The following is a 21,119-nucleotide window of genomic DNA, read 5'->3' on the forward strand; positions in this document are numbered from 1 at the left end:
TTACTGGGGGGGTGAGGAGAACACACTAAAATGTTAACAATACTCAGTCCAGTGAAGAAAATAATGTAGCAAGATCTGATCTCAGATAATCTAAAGAATGAGGCAAAATATTGTATGGCTTGCCATGTGATGTAAACTTATGTTTTCTTTATTTGATGCTTTGTTTCACTGTATGTCAATCTACAATAAAGGATGGTTTAAAAATAATTTATAAAAAAACAAAACACAAAAAAAAACCCAGTAACACACCAAGAGACTATAGCCATTTAACATCAAACTAGTAATTAAATGTCAAAATTACTTGCTCCACTTTGCTAATCAGATTCAGTCTAAACAATAGTATGGCTCCCAGCTGGGAGTCTGACACCCTTTGGGCCAATATGGAAAGCTTCATAAATCCTTTATAAAAAGGAGTTGCCTTAACACCTTCTGTGCCCGAGGAGCCCAAATGCATTCCTTAAACCTGCCCTCATAGGGATAATATCTCACCCCCCCCCCCAGTAATCACCACAGTGGGCAAGTAGATGAATACTGCATATAAGGGTGAGCAAAGCGGAATAATATTAGTCTATAGTACTGGTTTCAAGCTTTTTGGATTAAGTAGCCTTATTATTATATTGTGACATTTTGCAGAACCCCAACCCTTTAATAGGATGAGAGATCAGAAACATTGTAAATTCATCTTTTCAAATGACTTGAAAACTGCATATATTTCTTTAGGGATGCATGCGGAACCTTGGTTGTTAAAAAAAAAAAAATTGGACCCTTTAGACCAATATTTCAGTGAACCAGTGGGTAAAAGAGTTATGTGCTAGACTGCCTAAACACAGGCCATGTCAATTCTAATAACCTCACAAAAATGACAAGGCATTAGTTTACAGGAAACTAGGCACCTGACTTGCTAGATCATGTTGAAATATTCATTGTTACTCCTCATTTCAACTGTTAACCCTGAATGTCAAGGGACACAAAGGAAGTTGTGGTCCTTTAGATTAGGGACTAAAACCTGTAGCAGATCAGATGTAATCAAGACATTCGGGTCATCTTTTCTGGAATTGCACAGGGGCACCAGAGGTATATCCAGGCAAAATATGAATGTTCTCAAATTCCTAGGAAATACAATAAAGGGAATAAATACAATTTAGTCACATTGCTCTAGAGTTTGACACCCGACTATGCCAAATCCAAAAGTTAATTTTTGTGGGGGATGGAAATAAATTTATAATTTTTCTTTACACCAACAAAATGAGATTGTTTTGGTGCTGTAAGGTCCAGATTATCTATATAAACCAAATCATAGTTCTTTATGTACTTGTTCCAATTCCACCTAGAGCATTAAAGCAACAGAGGGATACACAGGGCAACTTTTACTTAAAGTTGGCCTATTAACACTTTGGGTGGAGCCACTGTCATGGGGCCCCCTGGTGTGCCAGACCCCATAACGTAGCGACTCATTCACCTTGCTTTTCTAGGGGAGGGGGGGGGGGGGGTTCAAATTAGTTCAATATACTCAGGTTTTTCCTTTTAAAAAAGTCGCTGTATCACCTAATCATGACCTTTAAACCAAACATAACTCAAGGACTTCTTGGTAATAACTTTGTTTGTCATAGATTATTTTAAACTCAAGTAAAAACAGTGTTTACTTTTCCTATTTGTTATATACTTAAGTGCACGCTGTACCTTTCCATACTTTGTATTTGAGGCAGACGCAAAGGAAACAAAAATTGTGCAACAGTTGGCTTACTTGCACATGTGCAATATACCCTGCCAATAAACCCAATCACTTCTATAAGAAATAAAAACTCCTATGTGCACACTGTAGTATTCCAACACCATTAGATATTAGTAGTGGACTACCAAGTATTTGTCAAAGATCACAAGCCCAAAATAAACTCTGGCCTCTAATGCAGATTCATAATTGTTAGATGGTTAAATAACCCATAGAAGAAAATGTTTTAGTTATAGAAATGGCATTTGTACATAAATAGAAACATTGAAGAAAAAAAAAAGTGCTATTCATCTCAGTCTGGCTAGTGAAGCAGTAGATTTATGTATTAGTCCTTCTGCTGGTAGTGGGTTTGTCCTCCATGTGGATTAAAATCCCAGCGGAGAAGTGGTGGCATTTGCTGCTCTACCAATAGCTCATCTTTGCACCAGTGTTAAAATCATGTCATCTGAAATAACGCAGAGACGCATCCAATTTTTTTCAGATTATACACTTCTAAATGTAACCTATGAAAATTGTTGGGGGAAATAACAGTTACTTTAACCCTATCGGTGCTGGACATAGAAGTGACCTGAAACCTAGAAGTTCTTTCATGGGTGCTCCAGCACAAAAAAGTGTTAGATGCGTGGTGTGCAGGGGACTGGCTAGGGCTAGGCACACAGCCAACAACATGTTTGGCTTCACATTCAGTTACAAGCTGCTTGCCAGCTATCCATCACTCTAGACTCAGAGGATAGAGATGTAGCTTTAATTGCCACGAAGAACTTCGTAAGCCTGGTAGTTCTCAGAAGTTTGGGCCTGTATGGTTCTCGTAGTCTATGAAATATGCACTACATCTGTAGGGAACGTTTCCACAGTAACTTCTCCATTAAAAAAAAAAAAAAGTAAACGGATCAATGAAACTGCAGCTCCATGAAAAATAAACTCATAACTCACCAGAATAGAAAAAATAAAGATTTAACTACATGTAAAAATGATACAAAAACACACTGACAAAAAAGCTCTTCCACGCCCACTATGGCGCTTTCAAGGAGAAAGTGCCATCCATATTGGTCATGAAATGCAGGGGAGGAGAGCTTTTTGTTCTTGTCCTTGTGTTTTTGTATCATGTCAGCCAGTTATGTAACGATATCATATCATTACAGCCAGAAACATGGAAGTATTCTAGCCCTCCACATTAAGCGAGGATTGCATATATACTCTTCACTAAGGTATTGGGGTTATTATACTTTTGGGTTCCCTCCTCCTATCCTCACAAACAGGTCAGCAGCAGCAGTGTTTCCCATCACCGTTTAACCCATTCTAAGCTCTGCATATATGTGTACAACAACTTGGTTTTTTTTAACTTGGTCTAATGAGCTTATTTGTTTCCACCAATACTTTTCTATTAATACTTCCAAGTACATTATAACCAAATCATTACTTTAAAAAGGTACCATCCCATAGTAGTGATTTTATGTTGGAACTGGATGTTTGATGACACTTTAAATTAGGAGATGGGATAAAGTAAGGCAGGAAATCTCACCCTGAACTCCAGGGTACAACAGATCAGTCTAGTATTTAAATGTAGTCATCCAATCAAACGTTTACATTCACCAACATTAGCAATTATGTGGAACTGCACTGAATTTAAGATGGCACATTACATGGAGTTTTTTGGGAGGACAAAACCCTTGGGGGACTGGTTGCCATGTTTTTTATTTTATTTATTTTTTTAAGACTAAATCAAATATATTTTCCATGCAGCCAAATAATGCTCGAAGCATATTTTTCCCATATTCTTCCTACTTTCATTTCTACAAGAGTTAATGAATCAGTATGTGGGTCCCGTCCTTATGCTGTTGCCGATTTCATGGGCAGTTGCGCGTGAATTAATGTAATCAAGTTAAGACAACAGGACAAATCAGTACTAAGAGACGTGACAAATGTCATGGGGTTAAAAGTGACCAAAAAAAGGGAGTAAAACCTGTACACGTTTGATGAAACGGATTCATTTTAAGGAATAGTCTTTTAAAGTGTAAAGTTGGTGCAAACAGGTCATTAAAAGTGCAACGTTAGTACCATCAACCTGTACTGGTAATATGCAATAATGAAGGTACAATACAGACTGTTGCTTCCTACTGGACAGCCATTTTAAAACCATTCCTACTGGAAAGCCATTTTAAAACCAGGAAGTTAGATCTCTAGACTCTATAATAATTTTTTTTTTTTTTTTTTTTTTTTAAAGGGGAGACTTGGAACAGGTTTGGCAGTGAACAAAAAGCTAAAAGGAAGAAAAAAATAACTAATATATTCAACACAAATACACATTTGTATAAGGGAATATCAATAGCCTGGGCAAAAGTAGGAGCAAATATTGAAGCAAAAGGGCAAGTCCGAGATATACTTTGAAACTGTTGGTGTTGCTACACAGACATAACTGCATCACTGTCTGCCCTCATGACTACACTAGCGGCACTCATTTGATCAAGTGACTTCTGTAGATTCCCTATTAGGGGACAATGTATTGGACAAAAAAACACAAACCACACACTTTCCTCTAGTAATGACTATTTGATATAGTAACATTATAGTAACAATAGTTTATTTACCACAATTCAGCATTTTAAACAGTTCAAGATCTGCGACCAAAGGTGAGAAGGGAAGAAGCAGCTACAGTACGAGTCACAGCTGAATCGTAACATCCGAATCTCAGGTCTGCTACCATCAAGCCAGTGACAGTAAGTGGGGTGAGGCACTTGTTTTGCATTGTTGATTTACACTGACAACCAGTTATGGAACGCCGTTTCGTAAATAAGTAGGCTTCAACTATTGCACATTTAAGACCTACTGAATTAGATGCAAAAACTAACTAGAACTGTAAAAGCAAAATCCAGATTTCAAATTGTTGAAGACTCCGACCATTGCAATGACTTGATAATCAGTTAAGGTCAACAAGGTCCATAATTTCCCAACCACTTCCAAAATAAACAACAGTATTTTTGTCATGTTGGATGTAGCATTGGGCTTCTCTGTCGTCTGTTGTATACATATGCCACGCTCAATAGCTCTCCTTTTTGACACTTTTATACATATTTTGTGGGGGCTCAGGGGTTCCCAAAAAGCTTGCTGGGGTTTTCTGTGTTTTGTTAACCTATTCTCAGCTGTTGGGGGTTGGTGGCTCCTCCTTCCTAGGTTTTAAGCCCGCCGCTCCCCACATCCCAAGTTAGTAGATCCTTTCATTTTACTGGATATAGATCCAATGTGGTCTTTCTCCCTCCTAATAGAGGTAAATGAGAATTTTAATCCTAATAGAGGTATATTAGTATTTTATCTGGTAGTGTTAGGACTTGCGAACAGGGTCTGCCTTGTCGTGGCTCGCAAGCTTACAATGCTTTGGCCAAAGTGTTAAACTAAAATGACCCTTTTTCAAGAGAATGTATAAGTATTTTACTGTGTATTTTTGTCATGTTGGATGTAGCATTGGGCTTCGCTGTCTGTTGTATACATATGCCACGCTCAATAGCTCTCCTTTTTGACACTTGTATACATATATATTTTGTGGAGGCCCAGGGGTTCCCAAAAAGAGCTTGCTGTGGTTGTGTGCGTTTCACTTCCAAAATTGTAAAGGGACAATAAATAGTACACGGCTTGTAAATAGGAACCCTTAATACAAGCTAGGGCAAGAAAACAGTATGAAAGTAATGTTTTAGCAATTTCGGTCCTCTTCTCTTTTGGCTTACACTGGCTTTTAGCAGTTCACTTGTTCCCTTTTGTAGCCATTCTAGTGAGGCAATGGAGAAATGTACCAAGAACATGGAATTCATAATTAATCCATTGATCACCTTACAAATAAAAATAAATCCAGGATAACCTACACCAGGTCCAGTTATGTGCTCATCGCCACACAAAAAGTCAGCATGGAGCAGTTTACACACCACACTTGCAATGAATTCCGCAACATATACGGTGTGTTGGACTAACTAAGAAAGAGGCTTTGTACTCACCCAACTTGTTGCACAAATACTACACAGAAATAGCAAAGAGCTCCTCTGGTATCAAGCAGAATAGGTTTTAGCCCCATGGTGGTAAATGTAGGAACAGTTTGACGTGTGGCACTATATAGAACACTGTAAAACTATCAAGATTTTCACAAATTCATATAAATTGGTCCTGAACGGTCCAGGTGTATTTAGCACAGAAAACTTCAACATGCCACAATTTTTACTGGCGTAAGCTTTACGGTTCTAATTTGCTTCAGAAATCAGCATTGTATGAGGAAATTAAAAAAACAATATATATATATATATATATATATATATATATGGATCTCAATGCACAATCCCTGAAAGTCACATGCAGATGTTCTAGGGACTTATAAAAGAAACTGTTTCAATAATGTACAGTACAAGGAAAAAACAGTTGGGAGAGAAATCTGAATTCTACAGCAATTAGTCATGCACTTAAAGCTGCAGTTCAGTCAATATCCTGCATGTGTGTTTTTTTTAATAAATCAGTTCTGTAGTAAGAAAAAATACTTTTAGCATTTTCTGTTTTTAAAAAAACAACTTTGAAAGACCAATTTTCTTGTATTCTATTTTAACAGCCATTTGCTAAGGCACTGCCCCTTCATGTCCTGTCACACCCCCTTTGTCAGCCCTGCCCTCCCTCTAGCACATGTCAGTGCAGGAGTGCTCATGAATATTCATGAGCTTCCACTGACTGACAGAAGCAAATAAAAACATATGCCAGCTCTAATTATGTCACCAAATTTCGCCTATCAATACATGGAGAACGAATTGACTGGCAGCTATACAGTTCTTTAGGTAATTAGAGATTGCACACATGAAACTATTGAAGTAAAAAAAAAAAAAAAAAAAAAAAAAAAACCTGAACTGCAGTTTGAAGGGAGAGGACTGTATTTTCTTGGGTAAATGCAGTACCTACTATGTCAATGAAAGTACATAAGGCTGAGGCCCCACTTCATGCACGTCTTGCGACACGTGCAGAGCACTATACCACGATCTGCAGGTGGCATTCTGAGGCGTGGCCAAAAAGGGCTGTGTGGGCGCGGCCATGATGAGGGGGCAGGGCCACGACGCCGGCCAAACTTAAAACAAACCCCATGCCACACACACCGAGTTCAGCAGACTTCTCCCACCTCCCGCTCTCCCCGCCCCCTGCACCTCTGATTGGCTCCCTGCCACACCACGTGACGTGTTGCCGCTCGGGATCACAATTCTGCTGTAGCCCGTGCCAGCTGACGCGTCACAGTGCGCAGTGAGCCTGGGAGCGAGGAGGGACTGGGGACAGCCAGGGATCAGGTAAGGGGCTGGAGAGAGGCGCTCGCACGGCCACATGCTGCACTGGGCACCTAGCCTAAGGCCAGGTCTCCGCTGGCAACTGCAGCGCCTGTTGTGACGGACGCTGCAGGGACAAGATCCACCCCACAATGAGGCTGGGCCCGTTGCGAGGGGGGGCCGCCACGCTGCGCTGATAAACTCCTGCTCAAGAAAATTGAGCAGGAGTCACGCTAGGCCACACCCCGGCGGTTTAGCCAATGAGGGCAAACTTGCCCGGTGACGTCACAGCCACCCCCCGTAGCTCTCTGCAGACCGGGGGACTCAGCTGCACATGCCGCCTGCCTCGCAGACGTGTACAGCGGGGCCGCAGCCTAAAAGTGTGGCAGCAAATATGGTTGAGGTGCATGGGAGAAGGGGCTCGGGAATACAGTAGGGAGAGAAATCAGGGAAGAGCTCAACACTGTCAAAGTTAGGGAAATAAGCACTAGGTGGCCTGTAGTCTTTCTGCAGTACTCATGTTTGTGTTGAAGCAGTAGTCTCACCGAGTAAGGCCATGCCTATAGTGCCGTCGTTGGCGACACGGCGGGTGACATCACCCGTCGCAAGTTATGTTTCACCGGGCCGCGGGATTCCGGCAATTTGATTTGTTCAAGGGCTGTCACGTGACGCCCCTTGAAAAATCAAATTCACGACGGCGCAGTAGCTCCTCGCCGTCGTGTGCACTACAAGCGCACGCGGCGGCAATGTATTTGTCGGGCGACGTTGCGTCGCCGGCACTATAAGCGCGGCCTAATACAGAGAAACTACAACTGTAAGCACTTTGCATGAAAGTACCACAGATATTCAGGTAGCAGGGCCATGTAACTGCCAATTAAAAAATAGTTCTATTGTTGCATCTACTGTACACTGCCTGGCATTCCTTTGAACACAGAATGTACACCAAAAGGAAAAAAAAAAAAAACATAAGTAAAAAAACAAAAAAGCAAACTCACTTAAAATCTATATGAAATAAAGGGAAGGGAAGAGAGGGAGGAATCCCCCGCATCAGCTTCTAAATAGCGAATCTGGTAATAAGCAATGTAAAAAAACAAAACATAAGGTGCAAATAGGGACAAGGGACTGGATAAACTAAACAAACAAAAAGATACCCCAATGAATGCACAATGATAAAGTAGGAATGGTGAAGAACGTTAAAACTAACTGTTTAATATATATAGTGAAAATAAAAATAATTGTACAGAGGGATGTGGTAAATTGATCCAAGACCACTCCCTAAAGACATACCAATTGAGACATCAACATGTGTTCCATGTAGAAGAAAACCTAAGGCAACACTAGTCTATAAAGAGCCTAATAATGAAGAGGCTATTTTGTCCAGAAATAAATTCCTAAGGAATTGTGACAGTAAATATCTCACTACTATTATCTAAAAAAAACTGGTAAGGTATGGTATTACCAAATACCAGCACTGGTTCCGAAAGGAATAATAAAGGACAGAAAATATATACCATCAGTGTTCTTTTCTCTCACCGGTCTGTGTATATTTAGTGACCATACGTCGAAATATTATCCTATTATTAAGGTACACTAGTTCTATTTCATAGGTCTACCAATCTGGTATATATTTTATGTCCTTTATTATTCCTTTCGGAACCAGTGCTGGTATTTGGTAATACCATACCTTACCAGTTTTTTTAGATAATAGTAGTGAGATATTTACTGTCACTATTAATTCCTTAGGAATTTATTTCTGGACAAGATAGCCTCTTCATTATTAGGCTCTTTATAGACTAGTGTTGCCTTAGGTTTTCTTCTACACGGAACACATGTTGACGTCTCAATTGGTATGTCTTTAGGGAGTGGTCTTGGATTTATATATATATATATATATATATATATATATATATATATATATATATATATATATATATATATATATATATATATATATATATATATAATATATATAAATATATAAATATATATATATAAATATATATATATATATATATATATATATATATATATATATATATATATATATATATATATATATATATATATATAACAGTTTGTTTTAACGTTCACCATTCCTACTTTATCATTTTGAGTGCATTCATTGGGGTATCTTTTTGTTTGTTTAGTTTATCCAGTCACTTAAAATCTAATTAGCAATTAAGAAAAAAAATAAAAGAAAAAAAACCCCCCCACCCTAGACAGTCAGTGACAAAGCTTTATACTCACTCCTTGGAGTCCTTTAAATTGAATGGATGGGCGTGAAGGCGTAGAATTCTGCAGGGGAGAAAAATCCAATGTAAATAAGTTTGCTATTACAAGTACAGGTTTCTAAAAATATAGATAGCTTCAGACAGTAGTACCAAGTCTTAAACCCAGACATGTGGCAATTGCTGATAACAGGAACTAAGGAGTTAACAGTTTTACTGCTGCTAGAGATTACAATATATAACAGATGCTGCACACAACCTCTAAGGAGCATACAGTATGCAGATAACTTATCAAGCAGCAACATTAGAGTTAAGTTTCACACAGTAAATTGTCACGAAAGCTTTAAATATGAAACACATTTATTGTTTGTCCCCAATTCTACAATTTATTGCAAAAGCCAACACTACTTTTACTTGTAAAATATCTAAGCGAGCTGAAAACTCAAAGCCACAATATTACAGATGTATATATTGGTTTGACACAATTGGTGACAGACTGGGAAAGTGAGTCAGTATATATGCACACACTACGATAAAGAAGCCCCAGTGCACATCCAATATGACAATTTGGTACATTACTACGTTTATTCTATATTTTTCCTTCTCAACTTGGGTCATCTAGTTCAATCCTTTGGACAAAACATTTGAAGCCTGCGTTATGGTAAACCCATCTCGGCCGGTTCTACGCTAACAATTTTATTCTGTGTCTTGTATTTCTTCCACTGCATAGAGAAGAGGAAACAAAATTATATAGCCAACCGCATGCGGTGCCCAAGGGGTTAAAATTTAGGAGCACTATTCGCTACAGTGCAGTTAAAACTGGTTGAAGTACCAGGAGTGCCCTAGTCACCTAGTGAATAGCTTAAAAAAAAAAACAAGTTACAAATACAGTATGTACTTCCCAGCTTATTGCTACAGCAAAGGTCATATCCACCACTTTACTTCTACTGAACTTTTACAACTGTGTTCTCAAACCTTAATGTTCATTAAGGTTACTAGTTGGAATCTGAAATTAAACTACTAAAATGTAGTTATATTTATAAATTTCACCAATATTGCCATAATTATAAATTCAGTTTAAGGCAAAATCTCAGCAGAAATGCTCTAGTCAATTTATTTTCCCATGCAAAACCAATTCCGGTGCTGAGAAGCAGTTACTAGTCCAGTCCTACTTCGTAACAGGAGATTCAATCATTTAAGGCATCAAGTACCTGCTATAGATATCTTTACAGAACGCAGGAACCTGGATATTTCCCTTCAGTGTCTGATTCAGCTAAATACAGGTAACAAGCTTTTCCAGTGCTAGGAGTTTTAGGTTTAGTGCACGTGCAGAAAGACATGGATTTGTGACTGAGGTCATCACCAAAATTGAGCAATAGAAAAAAAAAACAAAAAAAAAAACTACAGCATATACAGTTTAGTGCACATATATAAGGCAAATATATTCCGTATATGGGACACTCAACAAGTGGGTAATTCTGGAACAAAGCAAATTACAATTAAGTGAGCACAAAGTTATGAGAGCCCCCTGTGGCTGGTACCACACAATCATTACCAACGGTGTATATAAACGCTTCTTTATGTAGCATTTTCCAAGCAGAAGTCTTAGTGGGACTGACGAGATAGGATTATTCTAGACATTTGTCCATGGGCATAAACAAAATAATGAAAAGGAAAATTATGGCTTTGTAGAAATTATTTTATTTGTCTCTGCGTGATAAATCTTTAAAAACACAAAATAGACTTAACTACACTAACAGCTACCATCTCAATAGATTTTTTTAAGGTTCTGTGTTTGTCAAATTGCGTTCACTTAATACAAAGCAGACATAAAAATGGGCAATGCACTTCCTGGATGGATGGAGCCAAGGAAAATAAAGCAGCAAAAGTTTCCATGTGAAAACATTACTCAAGGATTTGTGCCAGTTAAACAGGTTGGCAAATCAGCATTAAATGGCATTTTGTTCAGCTCCCTTTCAGGTTATTTTTAGGGGAGCTGAACCTTTTAGCCTCTTCTGATAATGTATCCTGCAACAGACAAGTTCAATACAAAAAGCAGAGTCACACCCACCCAAAGAGCAGCCATCTTTAAAATCCCTTTTTTTTTTAATACTGAAATTACTTTAAGATTAATTTGTTTAGAGAACCTTTTACAGTAACATTTCTTCACTCTCCAAGAGTTACTGTGTCACCAACAAATGATAGGCCCCAAGGATAAGGTTATTTACACACAACTGGACTGATAAATGACTAGCATCTCTTAATTGCTTAATGTTTACTATTTGCTCAACTACTTCAAATAACCTGCCTTTATCTTCTCTAGGGACAGAACTAGACTGCCTTGAAACAAACTTAATCTGGAGTACTCTGGCTAATGCAGCACCGGAGTTGCACAAAACAGCACAGTGAACAGAACAAATGTTTTGTACAAGCCGATTACTTTCACCGTCACATACAATACTGTCAAAATTATCCCGTTTTTGCAAATGGCTCATGGTAACCACCCCGATCATTTCAACTGTGCCACCAAGTACTGCTTCCACAAGTATGCAGTCATTGCCAGACTAAAATTCTAGTATGCACTGTACCAATGACAGATTCTGCAGTATGTTTGTATATTCACAGTTGAGCTTTCAGCCCGAAACCTACAAAGCTGGTATGTATATAGCGCCATTAATGTACATAGCGCTTCACAGTAGTAATAAACGTGACAATCATAAATAACAAATACAAACAGATCATGATATGTGCTTCAGACAAAAGTAACATTTCGGAAGGAGTCCCTTCTCCGAAGAGCTTACAATCTAATTGGTTGGTAGGAAGGACATACAGAGACAGTAGGAGGGCATTCCAGTAAGTGCGTCTGCAGGGGGCAAAGCTTTATGTTTCATGTGTATAGTATTATCCACTGTGCTACTCATATGCTTCTTTAAGCAAGTGTGTCCAATACCAAGGCCCTGCTGCCTCAGACCACGCGCCCGCACTGCAGACAGGCGGCGCGTGGAGAGGCACTTGACCGCATATGCGGTCTGTAGGGAGCGGGGGGGTGTGGTTTGAGCAGAGGGCTCTCCGTGCTATCCCCCCCATCCCTATCGGTCCGTCCCTCACCCCCACCACCTTTTGGAGATGGGGGAAGCTGCCTCTAACTCCAGACCCGGCGCTGATTGGATCACCAGCGCACCATGTGATATACGTCACCGCTCAGGATCGCAATTCTCTTGCATCCCCTGGTGGCTGACACGTCACAGCGCGTAGTGAGCCGTGCAGCGGGGGGGGAGACTGGGACCGGCTCGGGAGGATACCCCTGCTGGTGAGTAACTCGCACGCGCGCCGCCGGACGCAGCGGAACCCAAGCCTTAAGGTGGGTCTTAAAGGTAGCTAGTGAGGGTGCTAGTCTGGTATTGAGGGGAAGAGCATTCCAGAGGTGCAGGGCAGTCAGGGAGAAAGGTTTAAAGCGGGAGAGGGCTTTCGATACAAAAGGGAGTAGAGAGAAGACATCCTTGAGCAGAACGCAAGTCGGGTGGTGCATAGCGAGAAATTAGGGCTGAGATGTAAGGAGGGTCAGAAGAGTAAAGCTTTAAAAGTGAGAAGGAGAGGAGTGCGAGATGCAGGATTTGATAGGACGCCAGGAGAGTGATTTCAGCAGGAGAGACGCAGAGACAGATTTCGGAAAGAGTAGAGTGATTCTGGCAGCAACGTTTAGGACAGGCAAGAGGCAGGAAGGCCGGACAGCAAGAGGCTACAGTAATTGAGACGGGAGAGAATGTTGGCCTGAGGCAGAGTTTTAGCAGTCGAGCAACAGAGAAAAGGGTGTATCTTTGTAATATTGCAGAGGAAAAAAGTGACAGGTTTTTGATGCGAGAGAGGAGTTGAGTGACCTAGGCAGCGTGCTTAGGCTACTGGGTAAATAATAGTACTTCCAACAGTAATGTTAAAGGAGGTAGTAGGACCAAGTTTGGGAGGAAGTATGAGGAGCTCTGTTTTTGCCATGTTAAGTTTAAGTCGGTGGAGAGCCATCCAAGATTATATCGCAGAGAGACATTCAGAAACTTTAGTCTGTACAGCACGTGTAAGGTCAGGGGTTGAAAAGTAAATTTGTGTGTCATCAGCATAGAGGTGATATTTAAACCCAAGGGATGCGATTTGGTCACCTAGAGAAAGTGTGTAGAGAGAAAAGAGAAGAGGTACAAGGACTGAGCAATGGGGTACCCCCCACAGAGAGATCGAGGTGTGTTAGCAGAAGACAAAGTACGACAGGAGAGGCAAGAGGAGATGCAGGATAGAGCTTTATTACGTATAGCACACCTTCCCAGCTAGCTCAAACGCCTACACCCACCACATTATGAATATATATTTATGCCAAAATGAGTGCTACTGAGCGTGGCAAATGTATACAACAAAAGAGGTGCCCAATGCTACATCAAATTGACAAAACATATGGTAATAAGTATAAAGTTAAATACTTCAATAATAATAATAATAATAGTAATAGTAATAGTAATGACTTGGTTATTTAGTGAAACCCTGTGGCCAAAGCATCGTAAGCCTGCATACCAAACGTCAAGGTATAACCAAAAATGCAGATCCTAACACTAAAACGACGCGTTGGCCAACGGGTTTAACTAAATAACCAAGTCATTACTATTATTGAAGTATTTAACTTTATACTTATTACCATATATGTAATGTCAATTTGATGTAGCATTGGGCACCTCTGTCTCTTGTTGTATACTTTGTTACGAATACCAAGAGTATGGAGAATGTGGAGAAGAGGGTGGTTCACAGTGTCAAATGTTGCAGGGAGGTCAAGTAATATGAGCAGAGTGTAATGACCTCTGTCTTTGGCAGCAAGGAGGTCATTAGTTATTTTAGTGAGGGCTGTTTCAGTCGAGTGAGCTGTGCGGAAGCCATATTGTAGAGGGTCTAGAAGAGAATAGGTGTTGAGAAAATGGCACAAGCGAGAGAATACAAGACATTCAAGGAGTTGAAGCAAAAGGCAGGAGGGAGACAGGTCGATAGTTAGAAAGACAGGTAGGGCCAAGCTTGCCGTTTGAGTAATGGTGTAACCGTTGCATGTTTGGAGGAGGGAAAGGTACCAGAGTAGAGGGAGGAGTTAAAAATGTGTGTGAGCATAGGGATTATAGTAGGAGCAAGAGGTTTTAGGCCTCGTTCAGGGTGCCAGAGGCAGGCGTTGGAGGGCGGGCGCCAGTCTGCTGGGCGATGTGTGTTCATCCTCCCCAGAAGACTTTCAAGAGTTGAGGGGGCGGGGCTACAGACTTCAGCTTAGGGATCAAAGTTGCAGTCTTGAAATCATTCTCAAGAATGATTTCATTGGCTGCCGAGGTCCCAGTGACGCTGCTGCAGCTTCAAAAAACGACCTGGGTTGTTTATTGAAACTGTAGCCAGCGTCAACTCCGTACTTCGGAGACAGGGCAACTGCTACCCTGACAACAATTCAATTTGAATACATTGTGTCCGACGGCAGCTCGCACGTAAGCACGCCCTCCCTCCGAAGCCAGCACCCTGAACGGGGCCTTGGGCCTCGTTCAGGGTGCCAGAGGCAGGAGTTGGAGGGAGGGCCTTCAGGAGGGAGGGCGGCAGTTTGCTGGGCGATGTGTGTTCATCCCCAGCAGACTGTTTCAGGAGTTGAGGAGGGGGCGGGGTTACACACGGCAGCTTAGGGATCCAAGTTGCAGTCATGAAATAATTCTCAAGAATGATTTCATTGGCTGCCTAGGTCCCAGTGACGCTGCTGCAGCTTCAAAAAACGATTTTTTCGTTTATTGAAACTGTAGCCAGCGTCAACTTCTGGCTTCGGAGACAGGGCAGCTGCTACCCTGACAACAAGTATTCAATTTGAATACTTTGTGTCCCACGGCAGCACACCCTCCCTCTAAAGCCAGCACCCTGAACGAGGCCTTAGGAGATGTGAGGGAATGGGGTCAAGAGGGCAAGTGGTAGAGGGAGAAGAGGAGATCAGCAGTGACACATCCTCCTCTGATTAAACATAGGTTGCCCGTTTCTGACTATAACTTGGAAAAATAATAGCTACTGAACTTCCATATAGGTTACTACACAAACCTGGTAATGTATTGTATGTCTTTATTTATTAAGCGCCATTAATGTATATAGCGCTTCACAGTAGTAATACATGTGGTAATCAATTAAATAACTAATATAAATAACAGATCATGGGAATAAGTGCCTTAGATATTAAAGTAACATTAAGGAAGAGGAGTCCCTGCCCCGAGGAGCTTACAGTCTAATTGGTAGGTAGGGAGAACGTACAGAGACAGTAGGAGGGAGTTCTGGTAAGTATATAGATATATAAAAAAATAATTGTGTTTACATCACCCAGTTGGCACTATGTAAACCAATCTGGAGTTTAAAAATTCTACTTTGCCATAAAGTATCAATAAGTGGCTATGTATTTTGCATCTTGGGTTATCTGGTTATTTGCATGCAGAGAGGACAATTTGGGATACAAATAGATTTTCTGCAAACAGGAACATCACATACAGTTTACGATGACGGCAGAGAGGTTATGGCAGTTAAATTAATGACATGCAGAGATTGGGCCCCCTCAGACACTTCTGTGGAAAGTAGTGTCTTAGGAGGAAGGCCAATAAAGAAGTGAACATTATGTACTTTGTTTGTACAGCAACATAACACCACAGGCGACAGCACCATGGACTCAGCATTTACATAGTAACTAACCCGGCTTTACGAGTATTTAATACTCGTATCCTCACCGCTGACTTCTTTAACCCTCTGAGGTTATTCAGTTAATCTAAATGCACATGTTAACTGGAAGAAACCAATAGCAGCATTTTAATTCTGCCAATCTACAGACGTTCAAATGTTTACCTCTTTGAAAGCTGGGTTTTTTTTTTTTGGTTTTTTTTTAGTAGTGGTCTAGAAATCTAGTTGTAAAGTGATGTATTCGGTTGAAAAATTGAGGGTAAAATCTTCAACATTAAACTTTAAGCAAAAAAAGACTGCTTCACCAACTTCTTTTCCAGATTTGTATAATTCGTTCATGAAAAATTGTAGTAATACAACACGCTTAAACCATCTATGGTAATGTTATCGCTATACAGTAGGTCCCTAATTATACTTGTAGCAGGTAAAATAAAATGAATTTCCTGAGGGTTTACACAGATCACTTACTAATGTTAAGAGTAATTTTGTCTTCCTGTTTTTTGTTTTGACAAAAACTCCCTCTTACTAAAGAAAGCATGTCAAAATGCTTCAAAGAACGGTCACCCCGAGCAGGTTCACAGTACAGTGCACCTTGTTAAACATATTCAGCAGATAATCCAGTCTTATCAGACAAGAGTTAGTTCATCTCCCAACAGCAGTTCCAGAGCCAAGAAAAATAAGCCGGTTCCCTGGAGCTGTAACAATGCACTGTCTCTACTCCATGTTGATTTTACTTTGTTAATCTCATTTCCCTTACGTCTGGTCTCAGAAACAGCCATGTGGCAAAAAAGCCAAACGAATGAAGACTTGTTAAACAAAAAGCACTTTTTACTTTTCCCCAGTATGCCTTTAATCTCTTCAGTAGGTCGTGTGAATTCACCATAGAGCCAGTGTCTTTACCAAGAGATTGTCTACAGAAACTGAATTGCACTGTGCAGCCGTCTGCAGCAGAGACAAGCTCAGCCCAGCCAGCATGAAGACATTATAAACCCAAAGCACCAGGTATGCCGTCCCCTGCCTCACCCCCGTCATGTTTACTTTTACATCCAACACCTGTACTCCCTTATGCGACATGCATTGACTGTTAAACCTTTAAACCCACAACCCTTGAACAAATGAAAGGGAACTGAAATACTGGACTGTTCCATATTAAACATCTAAAAAGTAAACCGTAATTGCCAGCAAACAAATGTAAAATGGGCAACTGTGTCTGACGTAGGGTTGCTCAGCAGAGGCTCACAAAAGCCAATAATCAGCTGACTGTTTACCCAATTAGAGCACCTAATGGATGTGACAATGAAGGAACTACCACACAGCTCCTACAACTGTATTCTAAATACAGCCAGCATGAGCAGATTACAACTTCAAAGCATTGTCATGGGTGCCTCAGATTGCCAGCACACAGAATGGATATTAAAGCTGCAGTTCAAGTTGCCTTTTTTTTTTTTAATATATATTTTTTTCCATTCAATATGTGCATCAATACAATCTGCACTGATAAGCGATTAGCTAAGCTGCAGATCGATCCGTTCTCCTGTAATCGATCGCTTGCTCAGGGTTATTTAATTCAGTTCTTGCACAGCATTCTGGGCAATGTAGTTACTAGATACAATTGGAGAGAGGGCGAGGCTCAAGAGCCAGAAAAGCGAGGGGGGGGGGGGGGTAGAATTTATGGAGATTAAATGCAAAGAACCTGGAATGAGTGCTGATTTGGAGTTGGTATAGATATATCTATTTAGTTTGAACACATTGAAAGCATTAATCCGTGTATGAGCAAGTCAACCAATTGCAACATTTGTTTTAAGTAATACAATATGCAGGCTTGTGGCCGGAAGTTGGTTTTAAAATTGACTGCATAATTTCAAATTTGGCTATTGTGAAAGGTACAATCCTACAGTCAGCCAATTACATTTCATAAAAGCCTCTGAACAGAGAAGTTTGCTCCATCAAGTGCTTTCTTTACTTCCTCACCATGTCCTTATTCGACGACCAATAAAATTAAGCATTTGGGGGAGGGATAAACTGGCTGCACAAGTTGTTGCCGAATACAGCGACAGTACCAAAAAAAAAAAAAAAAAAAAAAAAGGAGGTCACAACACCCACCTCAGAATGGCTTTTTAATAAAAAAAATTTTTTTTTTAATTATCCAGATGAGACCCCTTAAACAAAATGTAAAAAAAAAAAAGTAACTTTGGTCATAGGAGGGGTTGCCTCTTTCAAAGCAAAGCTGTCAAACAAATACAAAAACCACAGCCAACGTAAGATTTTACAATATACATGGCTTGTTAGAGGCAGAAAGGCAATTAATAGCCTACCTAAGGGATGAATGAGTACTAGGGCAATTCTAAAGAAAAAGCGATGTAGCTGTGCCCGTTACTCTCTCTAGCCTAAAAAACAAATAAACAAAAAAAAAAAAAACTAACAAAATCTATGCATTTAAGCAAAAAGTTAATTTACCCCCCCCCCCCCCCATGAGCAGCAGCGTAGACAAATTTATAGAGCAGGGAAGAGGTTCATTACTGTCTGGTACTGCAAGTTACAAGTGTCATATCCGTACACTTGCACCACAAAGACAACCAGTTTCTTGTCAGGAACAGTAGCTCTAGTCTTATTTATACAACACAGGAATCCACCAAGGAAACAAATCCAAATGATTGAATCATAAAAACCTTCTGCAACATGCTCATAAGTATGCAACAATGATGAATGCAGAAGAGGAAATAAAATAATGCACAACACCTGCATGTTAATATATGAAGCGGTCAACATTTTATGCTGCTTAATACGTATATGAGTCACACTGAAGCACTAACAGAATAGTTAATCGATGGAAGCACGCACACCAAAACAGATGGTGGATTTTTTTTGTGCCTCAATAAATGACCCCTACAAAATGAAACTACACAAGCCAAAATGTGGCTATTTGCATTTATTAATTATATACACATTATTATATATTCAAATATTTGCAAGTCTGCAGTGGCATACTGCATGAAAAATTTATTATGTTTCTGTCCCTCTAATGATCTTCCATCAGATGCAAATGCAATTAAACTTATTTTTGAAATGGTGGTCAGTCAAAAAATGTTGGCCTGACCTTTTTAAAGACCTCTGTGAGTTCACTAATTGTTGTGCTCTGATGTTGCTGTGGTGGACTCACTCACCTATTTTACACCACACCCAAAATGTGAATATTTGAGTAATCCTAATTTGTCGCTTCAATTTGCGTGCTCATCTTAGACAAATTTTTATTCCAAAACAAAATTACAATGAGCAAACAAGCCTGTCAAGTTACTGTACACAACATAAAAAAAGTTGTATGTTGCATTTGCAATAACCTGAACGCACTAGGCAACATAACATCTTTTCTACCATTTTAACGGCGTCTTCAAGATTTTATACCCGGAATCCTTGGCAGCAATTTAAGCATTACAGGCTAAGGGAATGGTGAAAGGCAGGTTTCTGGACCTGCGAGACATGCAAATGTACTCAAGGTGTTTTTTTAATAGCTATTTATTTTTTATTTTTTGCAAATGTAGGCCTGAAAATAATAGCTATTGCCCTCAGACTGAGAAAGGACTCCCCCATCTCCCACAAGTAAGCCATGATGATGCAATCTAGTTGCAGAAGCACCCCAATGATTAATCGATAGTTACCATCAACCTGGTTAGAAATACCCTGCTACTACATTTGACATTTTTTATTAGGAGTAGTCATTAGAGAAAATTAAGTGATCATGACCAACACAGGTCACACATTTCCCTTACATTGTAAGAATGACGGTGCAAGGAAAGTAAGCGCAAACCTTAAAAATACATTATTAAAAAACAAAAACAAATAAATATCACCAAGAGGAGATGCAGCTGCTGTGAGAGATTCCACAATCACTCAAAGTAACGTCTGGGGGAGGACAGAGAGCGCAATAACTTCCTCTCCAAGGTGGAAAAATCACATGGAATCTCAAATCGATAAAGGATGCTCCAGGAAAACTGGTTAAACTGCTTTATTTTTTCCTGGAGCATCCTTTATCGATTTGAGATTCCATGTGATTTTTCCACCTTTGAGGGGAAGTTATTGCGCTCTGTGTCCTACCCCAGACATTGTAAGAATGACAGCTGTGACAAAGCAACAGCTACATAAAATCTGTATTTACATAGCGAGAACTACAGCGAAAGAAAAATATGTATGCCATTTAATTTGACACAGGATGCCGAAATAGAGTTTTCCCAATTATACTAAAAATACCTTCAACAGGATGTGCAATTTATAATATGCTGTTAGATCAGGTCTACCATCTAATCTGTACAGCAGAATATTAGCAAGCTAGGTTTAAACTCAAAAACAAGAGTGAATACCTTTCAGCATTAAAGATTTAGCTAAAAAGGGGGGACAGATGTTTCAAGCAGTTTTACAAAGAAAAGCTGAATGCATTTGTAGAACATTAATAAGCTTTTTATAATACACAATTGTTTTTTTAATTGGGGGTATGTTTGTAGCATTCTGCCCAATGTAAAAAACAAAACAAAAAAACAACCTGCTATATGGTTGCAGATGAACAAGATGTATTCAAAGTGGAGCATAATCAGTGTTTTCCATTGAAGTCCATGCTCTCAAATGAACCACTTCAACATAATGGAACAGCTTCCAAGAAAGGTGGTACTGCCGAGTTTATTAGGTAATTTATAAGCCACCCAGTAATCCCTTTTGGATATAGTCCCCTGTGTAAATACAAGCAAGCTTAAAATTTTGCCTGCAAGAAGCAACAATCCACTGAAATCCACTCAAGGCTGCTATAGCAGGGAAGGGGCTAGAAGGTGGTCCTTCGGACATTTTTTTGAGGGGGACACAGGGTTATCCATCATTATTCCAGGTTAATACACCCAATTAACACCAGATTTGGTGCATTAGCCCATAACAATATAAAAATTAACATACCCATATAAACTGCTTTCTAGAGACGGAAACCACAGCCCTACGTGACAAAGCTGACTGCACTTAATCATGAGAAGCATGAAAGGAAAGAGCCACTGTTTACAGTAAATTGAAGCACTAAAACAGAATCACTATTGTACTTGCAAAGATTGCACAGAAGAGTTAGACATACCAGAGTACAAATAGTTATTGGAGTGACAACCTTATACTAGTGAAACTAGGAGCGTTCTGACCAAATCACATCATATTGCA

The 21,119-nt window shown here is 39.8% G+C and overlaps 1 protein-coding gene across 1 annotated transcript in view; it reads right to left on the bottom strand.

Moving 5' to 3' along the window:
• ELL2 (elongation factor for RNA polymerase II 2) overlaps positions 1 to 21,119 on the bottom strand; it is a 50,665-nt gene that overhangs the window by 21,526 nt on the left and 8,020 nt on the right. Inside the window, exon 2 of the mRNA XM_075593318.1 lies at positions 9,253 to 9,300. Within this exon, the coding sequence (XP_075449433.1) occupies positions 9,253 to 9,300 (48 nt within the window). The remainder of the gene's footprint in view (positions 1 to 9,252; positions 9,301 to 21,119) is intronic.

The sequence above is a fragment of the Ascaphus truei genome, chromosome 1 (genome assembly GCF_040206685.1).
Source record: "Ascaphus truei isolate aAscTru1 chromosome 1, aAscTru1.hap1, whole genome shotgun sequence".
In the NCBI taxonomy this organism is placed as follows: Eukaryota; Metazoa; Chordata; class Amphibia; order Anura; family Ascaphidae; genus Ascaphus; species Ascaphus truei.